Source organism: Prosopis cineraria, unplaced genomic scaffold, assembly GCF_029017545.1.
Source record: "Prosopis cineraria cultivar Desert tree isolate PC_DT_omini unplaced genomic scaffold, ASM2901754v1 PC2, whole genome shotgun sequence".
Lineage (NCBI taxonomy): Eukaryota > Viridiplantae > Streptophyta > Magnoliopsida > Fabales > Fabaceae > Prosopis > Prosopis cineraria.
The window spans coordinates 21,525,366-21,542,364 of NW_026555333.1; the positions used below are offsets into that span (position 1 = coordinate 21,525,366).

At 30.8% G+C, this 16,999-nt stretch overlaps 2 protein-coding genes and 1 long non-coding RNA gene across 3 annotated transcripts; 2 read left to right on the forward strand and 1 right to left on the reverse strand.

Moving 5' to 3' along the window:
- The first annotated feature begins 583 nt into the window (after positions 1 to 583).
- LOC129302947 (40S ribosomal protein S8) lies at positions 584 to 3,754 on the forward strand. The gene is made up of 5 exons (XM_054941886.1): positions 584 to 674; positions 761 to 833; positions 1,537 to 1,870; positions 2,419 to 2,588; positions 3,441 to 3,754. The coding sequence occupies exons 1-5, from the start codon at positions 671 to 673 to the stop codon at positions 3,520 to 3,522; spliced, it is 663 nt and encodes a 220-aa protein (XP_054797861.1). The 5' UTR covers positions 584 to 670; the 3' UTR covers positions 3,523 to 3,754.
- A 3,382-nt stretch (positions 3,755 to 7,136) lies between these two features.
- On the forward strand, positions 7,137 to 10,431 carry LOC129302948 (40S ribosomal protein S8-like). The gene is made up of 5 exons (XM_054941888.1): positions 7,137 to 7,220; positions 7,310 to 7,382; positions 8,008 to 8,341; positions 9,037 to 9,206; positions 10,146 to 10,431. The coding sequence occupies exons 1-5, from the start codon at positions 7,217 to 7,219 to the stop codon at positions 10,225 to 10,227; spliced, it is 663 nt and encodes a 220-aa protein (XP_054797863.1). The 5' UTR covers positions 7,137 to 7,216; the 3' UTR covers positions 10,228 to 10,431.
- Positions 10,432 to 12,658: 2,227 nt separating this feature from the next.
- LOC129303648 (uncharacterized) lies at positions 12,659 to 14,838 on the reverse strand. The gene is made up of 2 exons (XR_008591523.1): positions 14,732 to 14,838; positions 12,659 to 13,427 (listed from the first exon to the last, which is right to left on the reverse strand). It is a non-coding gene; the product is annotated as an uncharacterized LOC129303648 (long non-coding RNA).
- Positions 14,839 to 16,999: the final 2,161 nt, after the last annotated feature.

Below are 16,999 nucleotides of genomic sequence, written 5' to 3' on the forward strand. Positions count from 1 at the left end.
GTATTTATCTGAGTTGCTGTGAATTATAAATTCATTGTTCATATTCGAATAATCACATATAAATATTTAAATATAACTTATTCATATATAAAAAAAAATTTGTCAACTTTTAAAATCTAACTTCTTGCTAGCATTAGAGCTTTAGCGGCCAGCATGGTGGCTCCAGCTAACAGTGATAGTGACCATTTTTTACTCAGGGGAATTTGTGTTATTTCATTAAAATTTTAATTGCTATCAAGGTCCTTGGGCTTGCAAAATAAATTCATATTATTGGGCCCTCTTGTGAATATCTTGATTTTGAGGGCCTTACATGACATTCTTCTAATAAAAAATGGAATAAGGATATTTTAGTAATAATACATAAAATTTATTAATAAATAAAGTACTTGAGACTTCATAATAACATGAGACTTTATGGTGATTAAAATTAAAATCCCTATAAGAGACTTTGTAAAGATTTTCCCCAAAAAAACAGTGTTTATAGCTATTACAATGGGCCTTTAACGAGGCGGACAAAATGGGCCTTTCATTTTTTTTTACTTCCCGGGAATTGGTCCATTTAGCCCGTAGACTGCCTGGGCGTATAACCCTAGCTTCGCCATCATCTTCCTCTCCAGTCCTTCGAAACTCTCCTCTTCTGGTCCGTCGCTAGCATCGTGTTTCTGTCAAAATGGGTATGTACCGTGTAACTCTAAATCATTATTCTTTTTCTTTCCCTATGTTTTCACGGTATGGAATTCTTATACTCGGGAATATGCAGGTATCTCTCGTGATTCCATGCACAAAAGGCGTGCCACTGGAGGCAAGAAGAAAGCTTGGAGAAAGAAGAGAAAGTAATTATGTTTCCTTTTGTGTTCTTGTTGCTTTAACGATATCTTGAACTTTAATTCCCTTCCCTTTGTTTGTTGTGAAGTTGGTGATTTGGAAACGTGGCGATTTGCTTTTGACTGACCAAAGAGGTTAATGTCGTGATATATCCTTATCGATTGGTTTGGTTGATTATTTTTAGTGTGGAAAATTCATTCGGTAGGAGATACGATTGAATTGTGTGATTTATCTGCTAGAATCGACGACGCGATTCCCTTTCATTTTTTAATCTATTATATATTATGAATGTCTCCTATCATTATTTTTGGTAGTGAGAACCACATTCAACTAACGTCATATCTGTTGTTTATGGTTGGGTCTGCAAGTGATTATTTGTTTAGTTGAAAGGGGAAGTTAAGGGCGAGTGAATTTAGTGGAAATTGAAGAATTTTATAGTTTAAGCTAAACGGGAGGCACATATAGATGGAGAAAAGTACAAGGATGCCCAAATTTTCAACTCTTGGTTGCTTAACCCTCTTCCCTGCATTGGTTCATTTTGCGTCATGGCGATAGAACTGAGGTCAAACACCAGATTGGATAAAGAAATTAGACTGGGGGGATTGTATATTTTAGTAATACAGTATTTAGCCCTCTCTTATCAATGGTAAACAGTGTTCAAAGAATCAAGTGATATGACATTTTTCTTCACCAGTATTCCTTTGTTGGCAGGTATGAGCTTGGGAGGCAGCCAGCAAACACTAAGCTATCAAGCAACAAAACAGTGAGGAGGGTTAGGGTTCGAGGTGGAAATGTAAAGTGGCGTGCTTTGAGGCTTGATACTGGAAATTACTCATGGGGCAGTGAAGCTGTGACTCGCAAAACTAGAATTCTTGATGTGGTGTACAATGCTTCTAACAATGAGCTGGTTCGTACTCAGACATTGGTCAAGAGTGCTATTGTTCAGGTTGATGCAGCCCCTTTCAAGCAGTGGTATCTTCAACATTATGGTGTTGACATTGGTCGCAAGAAGAAGACTGCAACTTCTGTCAAGAAGGAAGGGGAGGTAATGCAATCTCTTGATATATTGCTTGCGTGGATATTACACTAGAGATTATGCTTAAGTTCACTATAACTACCTGACTACCTCATTCAATTTTGTTGTTCAGTTTATTAGATATGCAACATGTTGATACTTGATGTTTCTGTTAATATCATATATATTCATTTTGATGTTGGTAGATAGATCCAGTTTTAATCAAGTTATGCAAAGTAGAAAATTCCGGATTTTATATAGTTATTGTTTGTATTGTCTGTGCCTCTGCTGTCATTTCTCTAGTTGAGGATGCTATATGAAATATGGCGCTATTTTTGAATTCAACAAAGATGATTATCTTTAACTAATTGTTATTAAACTTAACAATCAATATATCAATATATATAAGTTGTAAGAAGTCGCATTGTTTACAAGCCAGGAACAGTGTAACTCATCTCGGGTCATGTGTAAATGCTCTGGACCTACCATAGTTTACATTATTTACTTTAAATATTTCATAGTTAGCCAGGTAGCCTTGAAATGTTATTAACACCATTTCCTTATCTCTTGATTAACAGGAAGGTGAAACTGTGACCGAAGAAGTGAAAAAGAGCAACCATGTATTGAGAAAGCTAGAGAAGCGTCAACAGAACCGGAAGCTGGATCCTCATATTGAAGAACAATTTGGAGGTGGTCGTCTATTGGCTTGCATCTCTTCTCGTCCTGGTCAATGTGGTCGTGCTGATGGGTATGTGGACATTCACTCCTTTTACCACTCTATATATTAAGTGCATTGTCCCCAACCATTTTGCTGTTCAAAAGTTGGGATTGTTCAGCAATTTTGTGAACTTTCTTCTATGCTCTTTTTTGTTGGGTGGTATAGAATCACACACTAGGTATAGGGAGTAATGAAAAGAATTGAATTCCATTGATATAATTGAATAGCATTCTTATCACATTCTATGCAGCAATCTTCATTTATAAATGGCCACAAATGCCACCAAGAGGTGGGGAAAGGAATGGAAAAGGTCGCAGATGCTTCTTGTGGTCTAGTTTATGGTCTTGCAAAAATGTGGTCAATAATACAATATGGGCTTACTTTATGTTGCACTAATATTTTAGAAAAGGAGATATGTATTCAATACAGTATGCTTATATTATTACTTCCTCCGGTCCTATTGATAAGGCCCTTATAAAAAGACCATAGGGAATAAATTAATACATGTAACATATTGCAACTTTTGTGGTTGGGTTTGGTTTTGTTTTGTTTTTTTTTTTATTGAAATACTCTGACGCAGCTCTAGAGCTTGTAGAAAATCCTGATATAAATGGAGATGAAGATTGACATTGAGTTTTAATTGGAAGTTATAGTTTGGTTTATTTTGTGCCCTTTATTGGTAGCCGCTTCTGAAATTATTCTGATTGAAAGATTTGTTTAAAACTCAGTTTTCTTATCATGGTCGTGTTTCGATTTCTAATGCGTTACTTTGTTGAATATATATCCAATAGCATATGCTTATCTCATATCACGTTTTATTGCATCCTATATGTGTACCTATACTGGTACTTCTCCGGCCTAACTCGATTCGATTTCTGGCAGATATGTTTTGGAGGGTAAAGAACTGGAATTCTACATGAAGAAGATTCAAAGGAAGAAAGGCAAGGGTGCAGGTGCTGCCTAATATTTGTCCTCCTTTTTTTTTAATCAAAATTTCATGTTCAAGCTTCTGTACCAGATAAATTCAGATCAGTTTTGGTGTTTCTACATTTTTGGAAGATTTTGAGATATATAGGTTTCGGTGTTAATTTAGTGATGACACTTGATACTAGCAGTGCCACATGTTTCAATTTATCATCGCCTAGTCCGTTGATCAAAGACTTTTTAATGCATTGGCCTTCATGATTTTGGCATAATCAGGGGTGTCACGTTTTTTGTTCTGGAGCATTTTGATGTGGGATTGTCACATGTTTATTCAATAAAATACCAATTTTTAGAATCAGTCTGATAACTATGCCTTTGACATGATCATTGAAATGGTGAAAATATTAACGAATTTTGAAATATTAATTATCCTTTCTATGTATGTCAATTAATCAATTACTTTTTCCGATTCTTCTTATGAGTCACTTTTAACTAACTCATCAAAATCAAGGTGAATCAAGGTGAGTTAGAATAGTACATTTGTTTTAAAAATAAATCGCTTACCAATTATGTCCTTACATTTAAAAAAATGATTTGATATGTGAAAAGAGTTTTCCGAAAAATTAAAATATTGCACTTTTTAAAATTTGTTAGAAGGTACTTTTGAAATTGAACATTAATAGTCAAGAGGTGACGCACATACAGGATCAAGGAAAGGGAGTAACTGAAAGTAATTGATTTTGAATATTGTGTCTATGCATTCAGAAAGCTTGATATATTTTGTATTATTTGCATTTGCTGGGCAAGTTAAGGTAATTATAGATTTTGTTTTTTTAAACCCTTTCAGGGAAATTAGTATGCAGGTGAAGTTCCTTATGGTGTATACTTGTCTTCAAGGTTCAAACTAGTTCATATGTATCAGAAATCAATTGTTAAAAAAAAAATTAATTATAAATATTGATTTCAACAACTGCAAATATATATTACAGTTGTAAGTTTAGAATTATATTTAAAACTTAAATATTTGATTTGCAATTAAGATTTTTGAATTTACAATTATTTCAATTGATATTTGTAACTCACTCATTGGAATTTTTTTTTAGAAACTTAACTCTATAAAGAAATATTTCAAAAACTTGTCATTAAATTGATTTTTTGGATTCTAACAGAAATTCTTCTTATCATTAAATTGATTTTTGGATTCTAACAGAAATTCTTCTTAAACTCTTCCACGAGCAATTAAAATTTGATGAAAAAGCTATTTGGGGCTAGTGCATGTGGCAAGGCTGAAGTGAAGTAAAGGGGTAGTTCAAAGGTTTGACTCCTCCTAATGCATCTTAAAGATTGAATAAAAAAATTCAAGTTCTACGACAAGAAAAACAAAGTTGCTTCCAATTTCATATCCTTTTTAGAGTTGAAAAACAAGCGGATCTAACTTACATGAACTAATCAAGCTGAGGATCTTGCCAAAAAACAAGTATAGTAAAAATCTTTAAATATAAGTTTCACTTTTGGCAAAATAATAATAATAATAATAGTTCCTCCATTTAAAAATATAAAGTATTTTTTGAAGAGTTGGATATTCAAAGATGTAAGACATTTTAGTCTTTTAAGATATAATTATTACTTTTTTTTTTTTCAAAAATGCCCCTATTGATAGTAACTTTATATTTATTATAGTGTGTTTAATAGAGATAAATATGAAAAGATAAGATTAGTTTAAAAGTAGGTAACTACTTTATTGAAGGGTGAGATTCGGTGAAAAATGCCTTACATTTTTAAATGGAGAGAATAATAGGTTCCACATTATTATAACATATCCAAGCTTGAATCCAAGCTCTAAAAAATGAAATTTATATATTTTAAAATCCAAATTACAAGTAAAAAATGAAATATTCATTAATCCTCATCTTTATCATTTGAAAACAAAATATTTAACTTTTCAAAAGTTGGCTTGAATTGCTAGCAATGGAGGTGCTCTCTCAACAATCCTACCACCTTCGTTATCACCTGAAATAAATATTTACCAAATTATCATTTTCATATTTCACTCAAAAATTAAAATATACAAATCAAATGATAGTACATTGTCATTTAATAAATAACCATGAAGCTAATTATGTGTGCAAATGGACTAAATAAACAAAAACAAAAACAAGTTTAAACAAGTAATCCAAATTTAAGTCACTTTTTCGGTTTATAATAGTTACTAGTAATATTTATTTGCACTTGTATATTTTTCTTTATTTTAAATTATTGAATGCTCCTGGCTAATGATTTTTTAAGTATTTTTACCCTTTTATCTATTTTCAAGTGGTAAATTTGTGGAGTTAACTTCTCTCCTACTACTAATCCCTCCTCCTATCTTCTCCACTATTGGATATTAGCTTCAATGGTTGAGATTTAATATATTTTAAAATTATTATTATAATATTAAATAATAAATAAATAAATTTAATTTATTAAAATTTGCTTCAAGTGTTTAGAAGTGTGATAAAAAAATATTTTATAAAATAATATTTTTCTAGTTTTATAATATGTTAAATCTTGACCACTGAAGTTGTGATCCAAAGGCGAAAAAGATTGGAGGCAGGATTAGCAACAGAAGGGAAGCTAACTCCAACATGGTGCAACCTTCAATTTTAGGATGCCCAATGTGCCCAGAGAAAAAGTTAAGCGATAAAATTAGACTTTAATTCAATATTAAATTACACAAACATTCTTTGAATTTTATTAAAATTTCCCAGATTTCTTTTAATAATTTCAAAATATATAAAAACATCTCTAGCTCATAAAAAAGATGTATGATTTCATGAACTTTTAAGAGGGATATAATTTTGTGATCTGCCTTTCTTCGTGCAGGTATTGAAAATAAACGAGAGGCAAAGTTTATGTAATTTAGTGAAACTTAACAAGATAATCCATGTTAATCATTTGTATTTTTAGAGAAAGTTTGTTTAAAATTTCAAAATAGACATAAGAGATTTTAATAAAATATTTTTTAGTGTTGAGCTCAGCACCTTTAAATTAAATCCTCAAAGATTTACCATGAAGATTTAATAAAAGATTTTTGTAATAATGTTTTTTTGTTGGAGTTACATATACGTCCTTAATATGAATCGATATGTTAAATGGGTAATTATTTTTCATTTATGAGTAATAATTCTATATATTCCAATTCAATGAGAATTGATAAAAATCAAGAATTAATTGTGAATTACTTCTAGATATACATTTTTTTACCTGAAGTAATATATACATATTGGAAGAACACCAAGAGTAACTTTAATCAATGAAAAAATGGTTTCAATTTTGAAAGGTAGTCAAATATATAGTGTTCAAAAATAAAAAATATAGTAATGTACCCTTTATTACCGAAAAAAAAAAGAAAGACACACACGCAGAGTGTTTATTGGCCCTTCATTTGCGACAAAGGATCAAAATTTAGGCCTATCCCAAAGGTTTTACTGAATGTGCCAATTTTTTTTTGGGGGGGGGGGTTTTGTATAGAAGTTGCATTTAAATCAAACAAAAAGAGTATTTATAGATATTAAACGGGCTTCTTAATGTGGGCTGCAAAAATGGGCCTTTCATTTTGTTTTCGGTAATTGGTTCATTTAGCCCGTAAACTGGCTGGGAATATAACCCCAGCTTCGGCATCATCATCTTCTTCCTCTCCAGTCCTTCAAAACTCTACCCTACTGGTCTTTCACTAGCATTGTGTTGCTGCCAAAATGGGTATGTGCCATGTAACTCTAAATTCATTATTCTTGTTCTTTCCCTATGTTTTCACGCGGCATGACATTCTTCTACTCGGGAATATGCAGGCATCTCTCGTGATTCCATGCACAAAAGGCGTGCCACTGGAGGCAAGAAGAAAGCTTGGAGAAAGAAGAGAAAGTAATTATGTTCCCTTTTGTGTTCTTGTTGCTTTAACGATATCTTGAACTTTAATTCCCTTCTCTCCGTTTGTTGTGAAGTTGGTGATTTGGAAACGTTGCGATTTACTTTTGACTTATCAAGAGAAGTTGATGTCACGATATAAAGCTATCGATTGGCTGGATGATTATTTATAGTGTCCCTAGAAGTGTGGAAAGTTCATTCGGCAGGATATATCATTGAATTGTTTGATTTATCCGCTAGAATCAACGTCGCAGCTCTCTTTCATTTTTTTTTGATGTATTATATATTATAAATGTCTCCTATCATTATTTTTGGTAGTGAGAACTAAATTCAACTAATCTAATATCTGTTGGTTATAGTTTAAGCTAAAGACGAGGCACACAAAGATGGAAATTTTCAACCTTTGTTGCTTAACCCTCTTCCCTGTATTGGTTCATATTGCATCATGATGATAGAAATGAGGTTGAGCAATGAATGTTTGTCCAGATTGGATGAAGAAATCAGTCTGGGGGAATCGTATATTTTGGAAATACCGTAGTTACCCCTCTTTTTTCAATGCTAAACAGTGTTCGAAGAATCAAGTGACATGACATTTTTCTTCCTTGGGATTCCTTTGTTGCAGGTATGAGCTTGGAAGGCAACCAGCTAACACTAAGCTATCAAGCAACAAAACAGTGAGAAGGGTTAGGGTTCGAGGTGGCAATGTTAAGTGGCGTGCTTTGAGGCTTGATACTGGAAATTACTCATGGGGCAGTGAAGCTGTGACTCGCAAAACTAGGATTCTTGATGTTGTGTACAATGCTTCTAACAATGAGCTGGTTCGTACTCAGACGTTGGTCAAGAGTGCAATTGTTCAGGTTGATGCAGCACCTTTCAAGCAGTGGTATCTCCAACATTATGGTGTTGACATTGGTCGCAAGAAGAAGACTGCAACTTCTGCCAAGAAGGAAGGGGAGGTAATGCAATCGCTGGTTTTATTATATGTTTCAACTCACCTGGTGGTAATGCATATTTGCTTCTTATATAGACATGGTTTCCAAGTCAAATTATGTGCTCTTGATATATACTTTGAGATAACTTCCAAGTAGTGGCTACTGGAAATGTTTTTTATTGCTTGTGTGGATATTACACTATAGATGATGCTTAAGTTCACTATGGCTACCTCATTCAATTTTGTTGCTCAAGTTATTAGATGTGCAACGGCTTGATACTTAATGTTTCTGGCTTGATACTTAATGTTTCTGTTAATGTCATATATATTTATTCTGTTGTTGATAAATAGATCCAGTTTTAATTGTTTATTCAAGTGTTGCGAAGTTTCTATGTACAAAATGCTGTTTATGTTGTCTCTGTCTGTGCTCTCATTTCTCTAAATTGAGGATGCTATATGAAAAGCGGTAGTATTTTTGAATTCAACAAAGATGATTATCTTTAACTAATTTTTATTAAACTTAACAATCAATATATATCAATATATATAAGTTGTAAGAAGTCGCATTGTTTACAAGCCAGGAACGGTGTAACTCATCTTGGGTTGTGTGTAAATTCTCTGGACCCACCATAGTTTACATTATTTATTTTAAATATTTCATAGTTAGCCAGGTAGCCTTGAAATGTTATTAACACCATTTCCTTATCTCTTGATTAACAGGAAGGTGAAACTGTGACCGAAGAAGTGAAAAAGAGCAATCATGTATTGAGAAAGCTTGAGAATCGTCAACAGAACCGGAAGCTGGATCCTCACATTGAAGAACAATTTGGAGGTGGTCGTCTATTGGCTTGCATCTCTTCTCGTCCTGGTCAATGTGGTCGTGCTGATGGGTATGTGGACAATTACTCCTTTTGCCACTCTATATATCAAGTGCATTGTCCCCAGCCATTTTGCTGTTCAAAAGTTGGGATTGTTGAACAATTTTGTGAACTCTCTTCTATGCTCTGACTTGTTGGGTGGTATAGAATCACACACTAGGCAGAGGGAGTAATAAAAGAATTGCATTCCATTGATATAATTGAATAGCATTCTTATCACATTCTATGCAGCAATCTTCATTTATAAATGGCCACAAATGCCACCAAGATGTGGGTAAAGGAATGAAAATGGTCAGATGCTTCTTGTTATCTAGTCTAGGGTCGAGCAAAAATGTGGTCAACATTGCAATATGGACTTAGTTTACGTTGCACCAATACTTTAGAGAAGGAGATATGTATTCAATACAATATGCATATTGCATTACTCCCTCTGGTCTTATTTATAAGACCCTACCCATTGGTCTTTAATCCAAGAGCCCTTACAAAATTTAATGAAATAATGATACGTTTTCAAAAACGCTTTTATCTCTTGCACCCTTAACTTGAATAATGGCTTTAGTTTTGATTAAAAGTAGTTTTGGGAAGTTGTAAATATCCTTGATATTTAACTAAATTTAACTAATTTCCTTAATTTTAGGAAAGTAGTTAATACAGTCCTTATAAAAAGGACTGTAAGAAATACATTAATACGTGCAACATATTGCTCTATTTGTGTTGTAGGTATAAAAAGGACTGTAAGCAATCTTTGATATGCATGGAGATGAAGATTGACATTTAGTTTGAATTGGAAATTATAGTTTTGATTTATTTTGGACCCTTTATTGGTAGCTTCTTCTGAAATTATTCTGATTGAAATAGTTGTTTACAACTCAATTTTCTTATAATGGTTGTGTTTCTAATGTGTTAATTTGTTGAATATTCTCCGACCTAACTTGATTCAATTTTTGTCAGGTATATTTTGGAGGGTAAAGAACTGGAATTCTACATGAAGAAGATTCAAAGGAAGAAGGGCAAGGGTACAGGTGCTGCCTAAGATTTATCCTCCTTTCTTTAATCGAAATTTCATGCTCAACCTTCTGTATCAGATATATTTAGATCAGTTTTGGTATTTCTCCACTTTTGGAAGAGTTTGAGATATATATGTTTCGGTGTTAATTTAGTCATGACTCTTATTACTAACAGTGCCACATGTTTCAATTTATCATAGCCCAATCCATTGATTAAAGACCTTATAATGCATTGACCTTCATTATTTTGGCATAATCAGGAATGTCACGTTTTTTCTTCTTGAGCATTGTGATGTAGAAATGTTACATGTTTATTCAATAAAATACCTATTTTCAAAGTGGTGAAAATATTAATGAATTTTGAAATATTCATTTTGCTTTACATGTGTATCAACTAACTGTATCAGCAATTGAATTGGTAAAGATACTATTTCAAAGTTTAATATCGGGAGAAATTTAGGAGATTATTCTCCTCAGATTTTGACAATGGCACATTCAGCTGGTTGACTCGTTGTTCAGAAAAATGGAAGCTGTATTATTTGTGTTTTGGGGGGCAATTAAGGTAATTACAGATATTTTAAAACCCTTTTAGGGAAAATAGACATGTTGGCTCTTGTTGTTTATGCTTCCTTTGATAATAAGGATCAAGTGTCCTTCTTAAGGAGTTAGGGAAGAGTGAAAATGGCTATATGACATTAATATCCTTCCTTAAAATAACCAAAATGAATCTTCAAAATCATGGCCATTATTTCAATATAAAATAAAAAAGCTAAACTTTTTACGAGACATGTTGTTTAGATATTTAAATATGATAATATTTATTTTAAAAATTTGAAATTAACATACTATAGATCATAATGGCACACAATAGTCCAAATATTTGATTTTGGGCAAGTTTAAAAGCACAACTTTTATTTCATGATAGAATGTTTCTTTCCTCAGTATCAATGAAGAAACCCCGGTTGCCAAATTTGAGGGACGCACCGAATTTTTAGAAACCTAAATAATTTATAACAAACAATAAGATAAACTACTTTCATCCATATCAAACATGAATCGTGCGAAAATGAAGTGCCTTAGAATAATAATAAAAAAAAATCCAAATCAGCTTTGTCCGCTGTCAAAAAAAATTTAGTAACAAACCAATGAGAATTGGGTTTAATGAAAAATACTAGTCTCATCTAACATGGTGAATTAAAGGTTAAATTCTCATTAAAAGACATGCTCATATTTAGTTTCTCATACATGATTGTTTTTAATAAAAAAATACTTGTGGATAGTTTAAAAAAAGAAGTTGGTAACGATGAATACTCCTGAATTTCATGGACACAAATGATGCAATTATGAATCTCATGGAGGGATCAATTTTGGCTCATGATAAACACTCAATATGCTTTGCACACAAGCTGGACAAGAAGTGGTGTTTCTAATGGCAAATAAGGAAAGATAATAGCTTACTTAATCAATAGTTAGATTCAAGAGAACGATCAACTGTAGTCAAGGATGAAGGGAGTATGGGATCTTCAAGAGTTAAGGCCTTTTCAAGTTTTTAAATTTTTCTTAGTATCATATAAATGTTACATACTTTTTGGTCATCAAAATTTATAAAAGCTTTATAGTTTATATGTTTTTTTAGTCTTGGCCATTCTCATTGTTAAATCTTGGCTCCACCCTTGGCTAAACATGACTATGAACTTTAACTAATGAGCATTACTTTGATTGAGGAATAAACTCATTTGCTAGCAAATAGTTACTTTGCTTTGGTCCCTATGACTTGTTTATTATCAATTATATCGCTATAGTTTCATATCATGATTTGGAAACAACATAAGAAAAATAAAAACATTCTACTTTTGTGGGGTGGGGGAGAAGATGCTCGAATTTTGAAGTTTTGTATGTTTATGAAACTAATGTCATTTCCCTTGCTCTCTTTTCAAATCATAAGGACTACTTCCATATAGTTATAAAATTGTAGAGACATGATCAAATTATAAGGATCAAATTAATTAAAAAAAAAAAGGACCAACAATGTCATTTCCCATTAAATTATTAAGGATGTGATTGACATTTTTTTTTTTACTTCAATTTGATTCCAATGTTAGTTTTTAACCAAACATCTCCTATTCTGACAGTCTTTATTGTACAACAAATCAAAATATAGTTTAATCAATGCTTCTCAAGATATATTTCGAAAGCAAAAATACACTTTCAGCCATGTAAAATACTCTTTCTAGTCTAAAAGATAAGTATCTTTTAATGATAATAATTTGTATATCAATAAAATCCTTATTCCTATGAAAACATATATTGCTTTCCCTTTTTACTTATAATTTCAATTAATGATGAGAGAGAAAGTCATAAATTAACAAATACAAAAATTGAAGATAATAAATACAAGGGGTGAAATTGAAAAAAAAAAAATTACAAATACTAAGTTGCTTATATTTTGAATCAAGATTAACAAGAAGAAAATGCATATATTCTATACCAGAGTATACAATATACAACAAACTACTCAATTTGAGTCATGATTTATGTTCACATCTATATTTATTTAAAAAAAAATGTTACAATCACCAAGACATGAAATATTTTGTACCATGATAATCTTAGCAATAATAAAAAATTCGGAGAAGAAACTCAAGGGACAAGGCAAGGACCAGTAGAGTATATCCATCAACTCCACAAAGTCTTCCTCCATAGGCATACATATTTCTGCTTGCAACACTTGCTGTGTCTCAGAAAGGAAGGCATGCCTTGAACACTCCCAATCAAAAACAAAACCAAATAGGCAATCTTAGTCCACCTACAAATATTTTCAAAGCAGGGATGATGATTGCTGCTTGGCAATGGTAAGCATTCCATCCATTCTTTTACAAGTCAAAAATAAATAAGGAGCAAGAATCAGAACAAAAGCCATCCGAACCTTGTTCATTTATTAAAACCAGATCTTTTAAATGTGTCCTTGAGCAAATCACTGCGAGCTATACTCCGGGCTTGCTGTGGCGGAATGTAACCATACTTCTTTCTCAATACCTCTTTGACGAAGTCATTGCGAGCTTTGATTCGAGCTTGCTGGGGAGCAACATTGACATAAGAAAGATGAACCCCATAAGCTAACATGGCAGTCCCAGAGGCAAAACAAGCAATGCTCATTGCCAATTTCTTTGGTGTTGAGGGAAAGCATAGTACCATGTTTTGTTCAAACAAAGATATATCTAGCAACCTATCACACAATAAAACATCATTATTCTTCAAGCCATGCCTAGTACGGATTGAGACCATGTAATCAATCGCCTTACAACTCAAACTTGTATTTAAAAAAAAAAAAAAAAAACTCAGGACTGATAGAAGCATATATGTTTTCTCTTGCGGACTTTCTGAAAGACAAACATGTAGTGATATCAATTAAAAGCACAAATTTATTTTCAAAGGGATAGAGCATATATATAATTCTTACTTTTATCTATTAGTTCTCCAATACAACAAAACTATTCACATCTCATCATTCCACATCAGGATTTCCAAAAAGAAAAAAAGTAATGAATGTAAACTTGTATTGATTGTGATGGAATCATACAAAGCTATTTGATAAGTTAGGCTACTTATATACATCTATATAACCTCCTAACCTCCTAATTAACTTAACCACTCTCTCAAGCCAACAAAAATCACATGTTATGTCATTAAAAGTTGATAATAAACACACAAAATGCATTTTAGTCTAGTACTTCGAATAAGACTTCCTGTTACAAAAGTTCATGAATATGCAAGTAGCTACATCTTAGCTTTACAGGAAAAAAAGATTTAAGCTGGACCATAGAACCACCTCTGATCTTGAACAGAGTTGAATAAGCCAAATTACTTCGTAATTCTTATATTTTATAATCCATTCAGTTATTCAGTAGAAAGAAGTAACTCCACGGAATTCAGATTCTCGGTTTTTTCTAGGAAAATGAGTAATTTTGAACTGAATTTGTTATTCAATCATAGGCGGACCGATACTAGATGCCCCACTGAAATCTTTGAAATATGCATAGTTGATATAATAACCTTTTAATTTTTGTTCCAGATGCTTTGACACAGCTCGAGCCAGTTCATTTACGAGATCATACAACATAAATACCTTGATAATTTTCCAAAATTGATAATAATAAAAAAAGATTAATAAACAGACTGCCAATTCTCAACAAATCCAACATTGCAAAACACCACAATCGAATCATACAAGTCGCTAGTTATCAAAATGGAAAGGGAAGAAGTATAATAGCCAATTACACAACATTCGCGCAAACGCTAGTACCAAAAAAAAAAAAAAAATCAACATGTATATATTCCCAAATTCAAAAGCATCAATATTCGAACGGTTACACGACCAGATTCAAAGCCAAATTAAATTGAAAATTTTAAAATAAAACAAGAACAGATAACAGATGACGCGGGGAACAAATTCAAATCTTGATTCAAAGCCACATTGAACAAATCAATTTCACCGGATTTCGGGAGTAGAAAAAGCCCTAGGGTTCGAACCTTTTTCACCGCTTGCACGTGAAAACGGTGACAAAGTTGGACGGCGTCCCGCAGTGTGTGGAATGCTTGTCCATCGACGAAGAGAAATGGACCCGCAGAAAGTGTTTTATCGGAATTGTAGTTAATTTTGAGAGTAATTTGGTAATTGAATTACGTCGAAAATTAATTACTCAAAATAATAAAAATTATTTTATTAATGTGTATATAAATATTTGTTTTTTATACTCAAACTCCTCTTTAACAAATAATATTTTGAAAAATTCTCTTGTATCAAATATTTCATTCATTTAAAAATATAAGGTATTTTTTTAGAAGTTAAATATTTAAAAATATAAAATATTTTTAACTTTTCGAAATATAATTATTACTTTTTTTTAAAAGTATCCTTATTAATGATGATTTTATATTTATTGTAAAATATTTAATAGAGATAAATATAAATAGTTATGATTAGTTAAAAAGTATGTAACTATTTTATTGAGAGATGATATTCAATTAAAAATGTCTTATATTTTTTAACGAAAGGAGTAACATTTTTTTACAATAATTTTGTTTAAAATCTTGGATTCACTGAATGTACTTTTTTGTTTTAATTTTTTTTCTTGTTATCATTCTTTTTTATTTTCTCACACTTATTTTTTCAAAAATATTTTCCAAATAATTAAAAAGTAAAATTGATATGTAGGTCCTTCTGATTTTCACTGACTTTAAATTAACTCCTTTAGTTTGTTGTGTGTTAATCTATTCTCATACTTTCATCGACTAAATATATAAGTCACTAAATATTAAAAACATGTTTAAAATATATTTTTAATAATTTAATTTTATATAAAATTTTATTTTGATCCCTTACTTTTATAAATTACATTTTATTTTAGTCATTTAATTCTAACACCACTAATTTGATATTATTGTGTTAAGGTTGAAAGACTAAAAGTATATTTTATAAAATTAAAAAATTAAATTAAAACCTTATATAAGTTAGAGAAATGAAAATATATTTTAGCCTAAAAATATTAATAAATGATGAACCTTTTCAAAACAAAAGCACTTAAATTTGTAGAAATGTTGATTTAATACTTTTGGCCAAAAAAGTAAAATGCAAATTTGATTTTATAACTTGTTTTCATTTTTATTATTTTTTTTATGAAAATTCTATATATATACAAGTTATTTATAAAACATAATTATAAATTTTGAGTTATACAACTATGTAATTAATTCAAAAGTTTTATATTCTTTTAATAAAAAAATATAAAAATTCTTAATTTTATTTTTTGGAAGAAAAAATTCAAGGATTTTAACATATTTAATTGAACAAATTATAAGAATTTAATTATAACAAAATAAATTACGACGGCCCAATTCAAAATTGAGAAAAATTAGAAAGGCTTGTAAATTATTTTTTTTTTCAAATAAAAAAATCTTAACCTTTTTGTTTCTTTGCCCCAACAATCTTAATCTTTTATTGTATTGAATTAGATGAAAAAATAAAAATTGACTTAAAGAAAGTGGAACAGGTGGAAACATATTTTATCACATAATTTCATATCAACATAATAATAATATAGAGAGAGAATATGTGTGAATAGTAAAGATAATAATTTAAAGTTAAAATTATGCATAGGTCCTGTATAAGAAATTTATTTATCAACAAGTCTTGTGAAATTTTAAAAAAAAACCCCTTTAAGACTTGAATATAATTTAAAGTTTAGATATAAAGATAATACTATCCTTATTAATTTAACTTTCATTTATAATTATAACTTCATTACAAGTGAAAATTCATAATTTAAAAGTCAAATTTATTGTTTAACACTATACCATGAGTCCCCATGAGGTTAATTATACCTATTTAAGTCTATAATTACTGAGTGAAGTACAAATTTTACATCCCAACTAAATCAATTATAGTATTAAGCAGGCATAATTAATTTCATGAAAATTCCATGTTATATCAATATTAAATAAGAAATTTGACTTATGAATTATAAAATTTTACTTATAAATTTTGAAATTGTAGTTATAAATGAAATCCAAATTAATAGGGACAATTTTGCAATTGCAGCCCAGTCACAAATTATACTCAATTTCCAAATTACTAAGTTATAATTTTTAAATTTTGTTAAACTTATTTGTAAATAAATCTGTTATACAAATCTATTTGTAACCCCCCCCTTTTTTTGCTCCTTTTTGTAAATATAAGTTAAGGTCACCTATGTATTACCCTAATAGATAGCTAGCAAGCAATGCTGGCAAAAAGCTTAA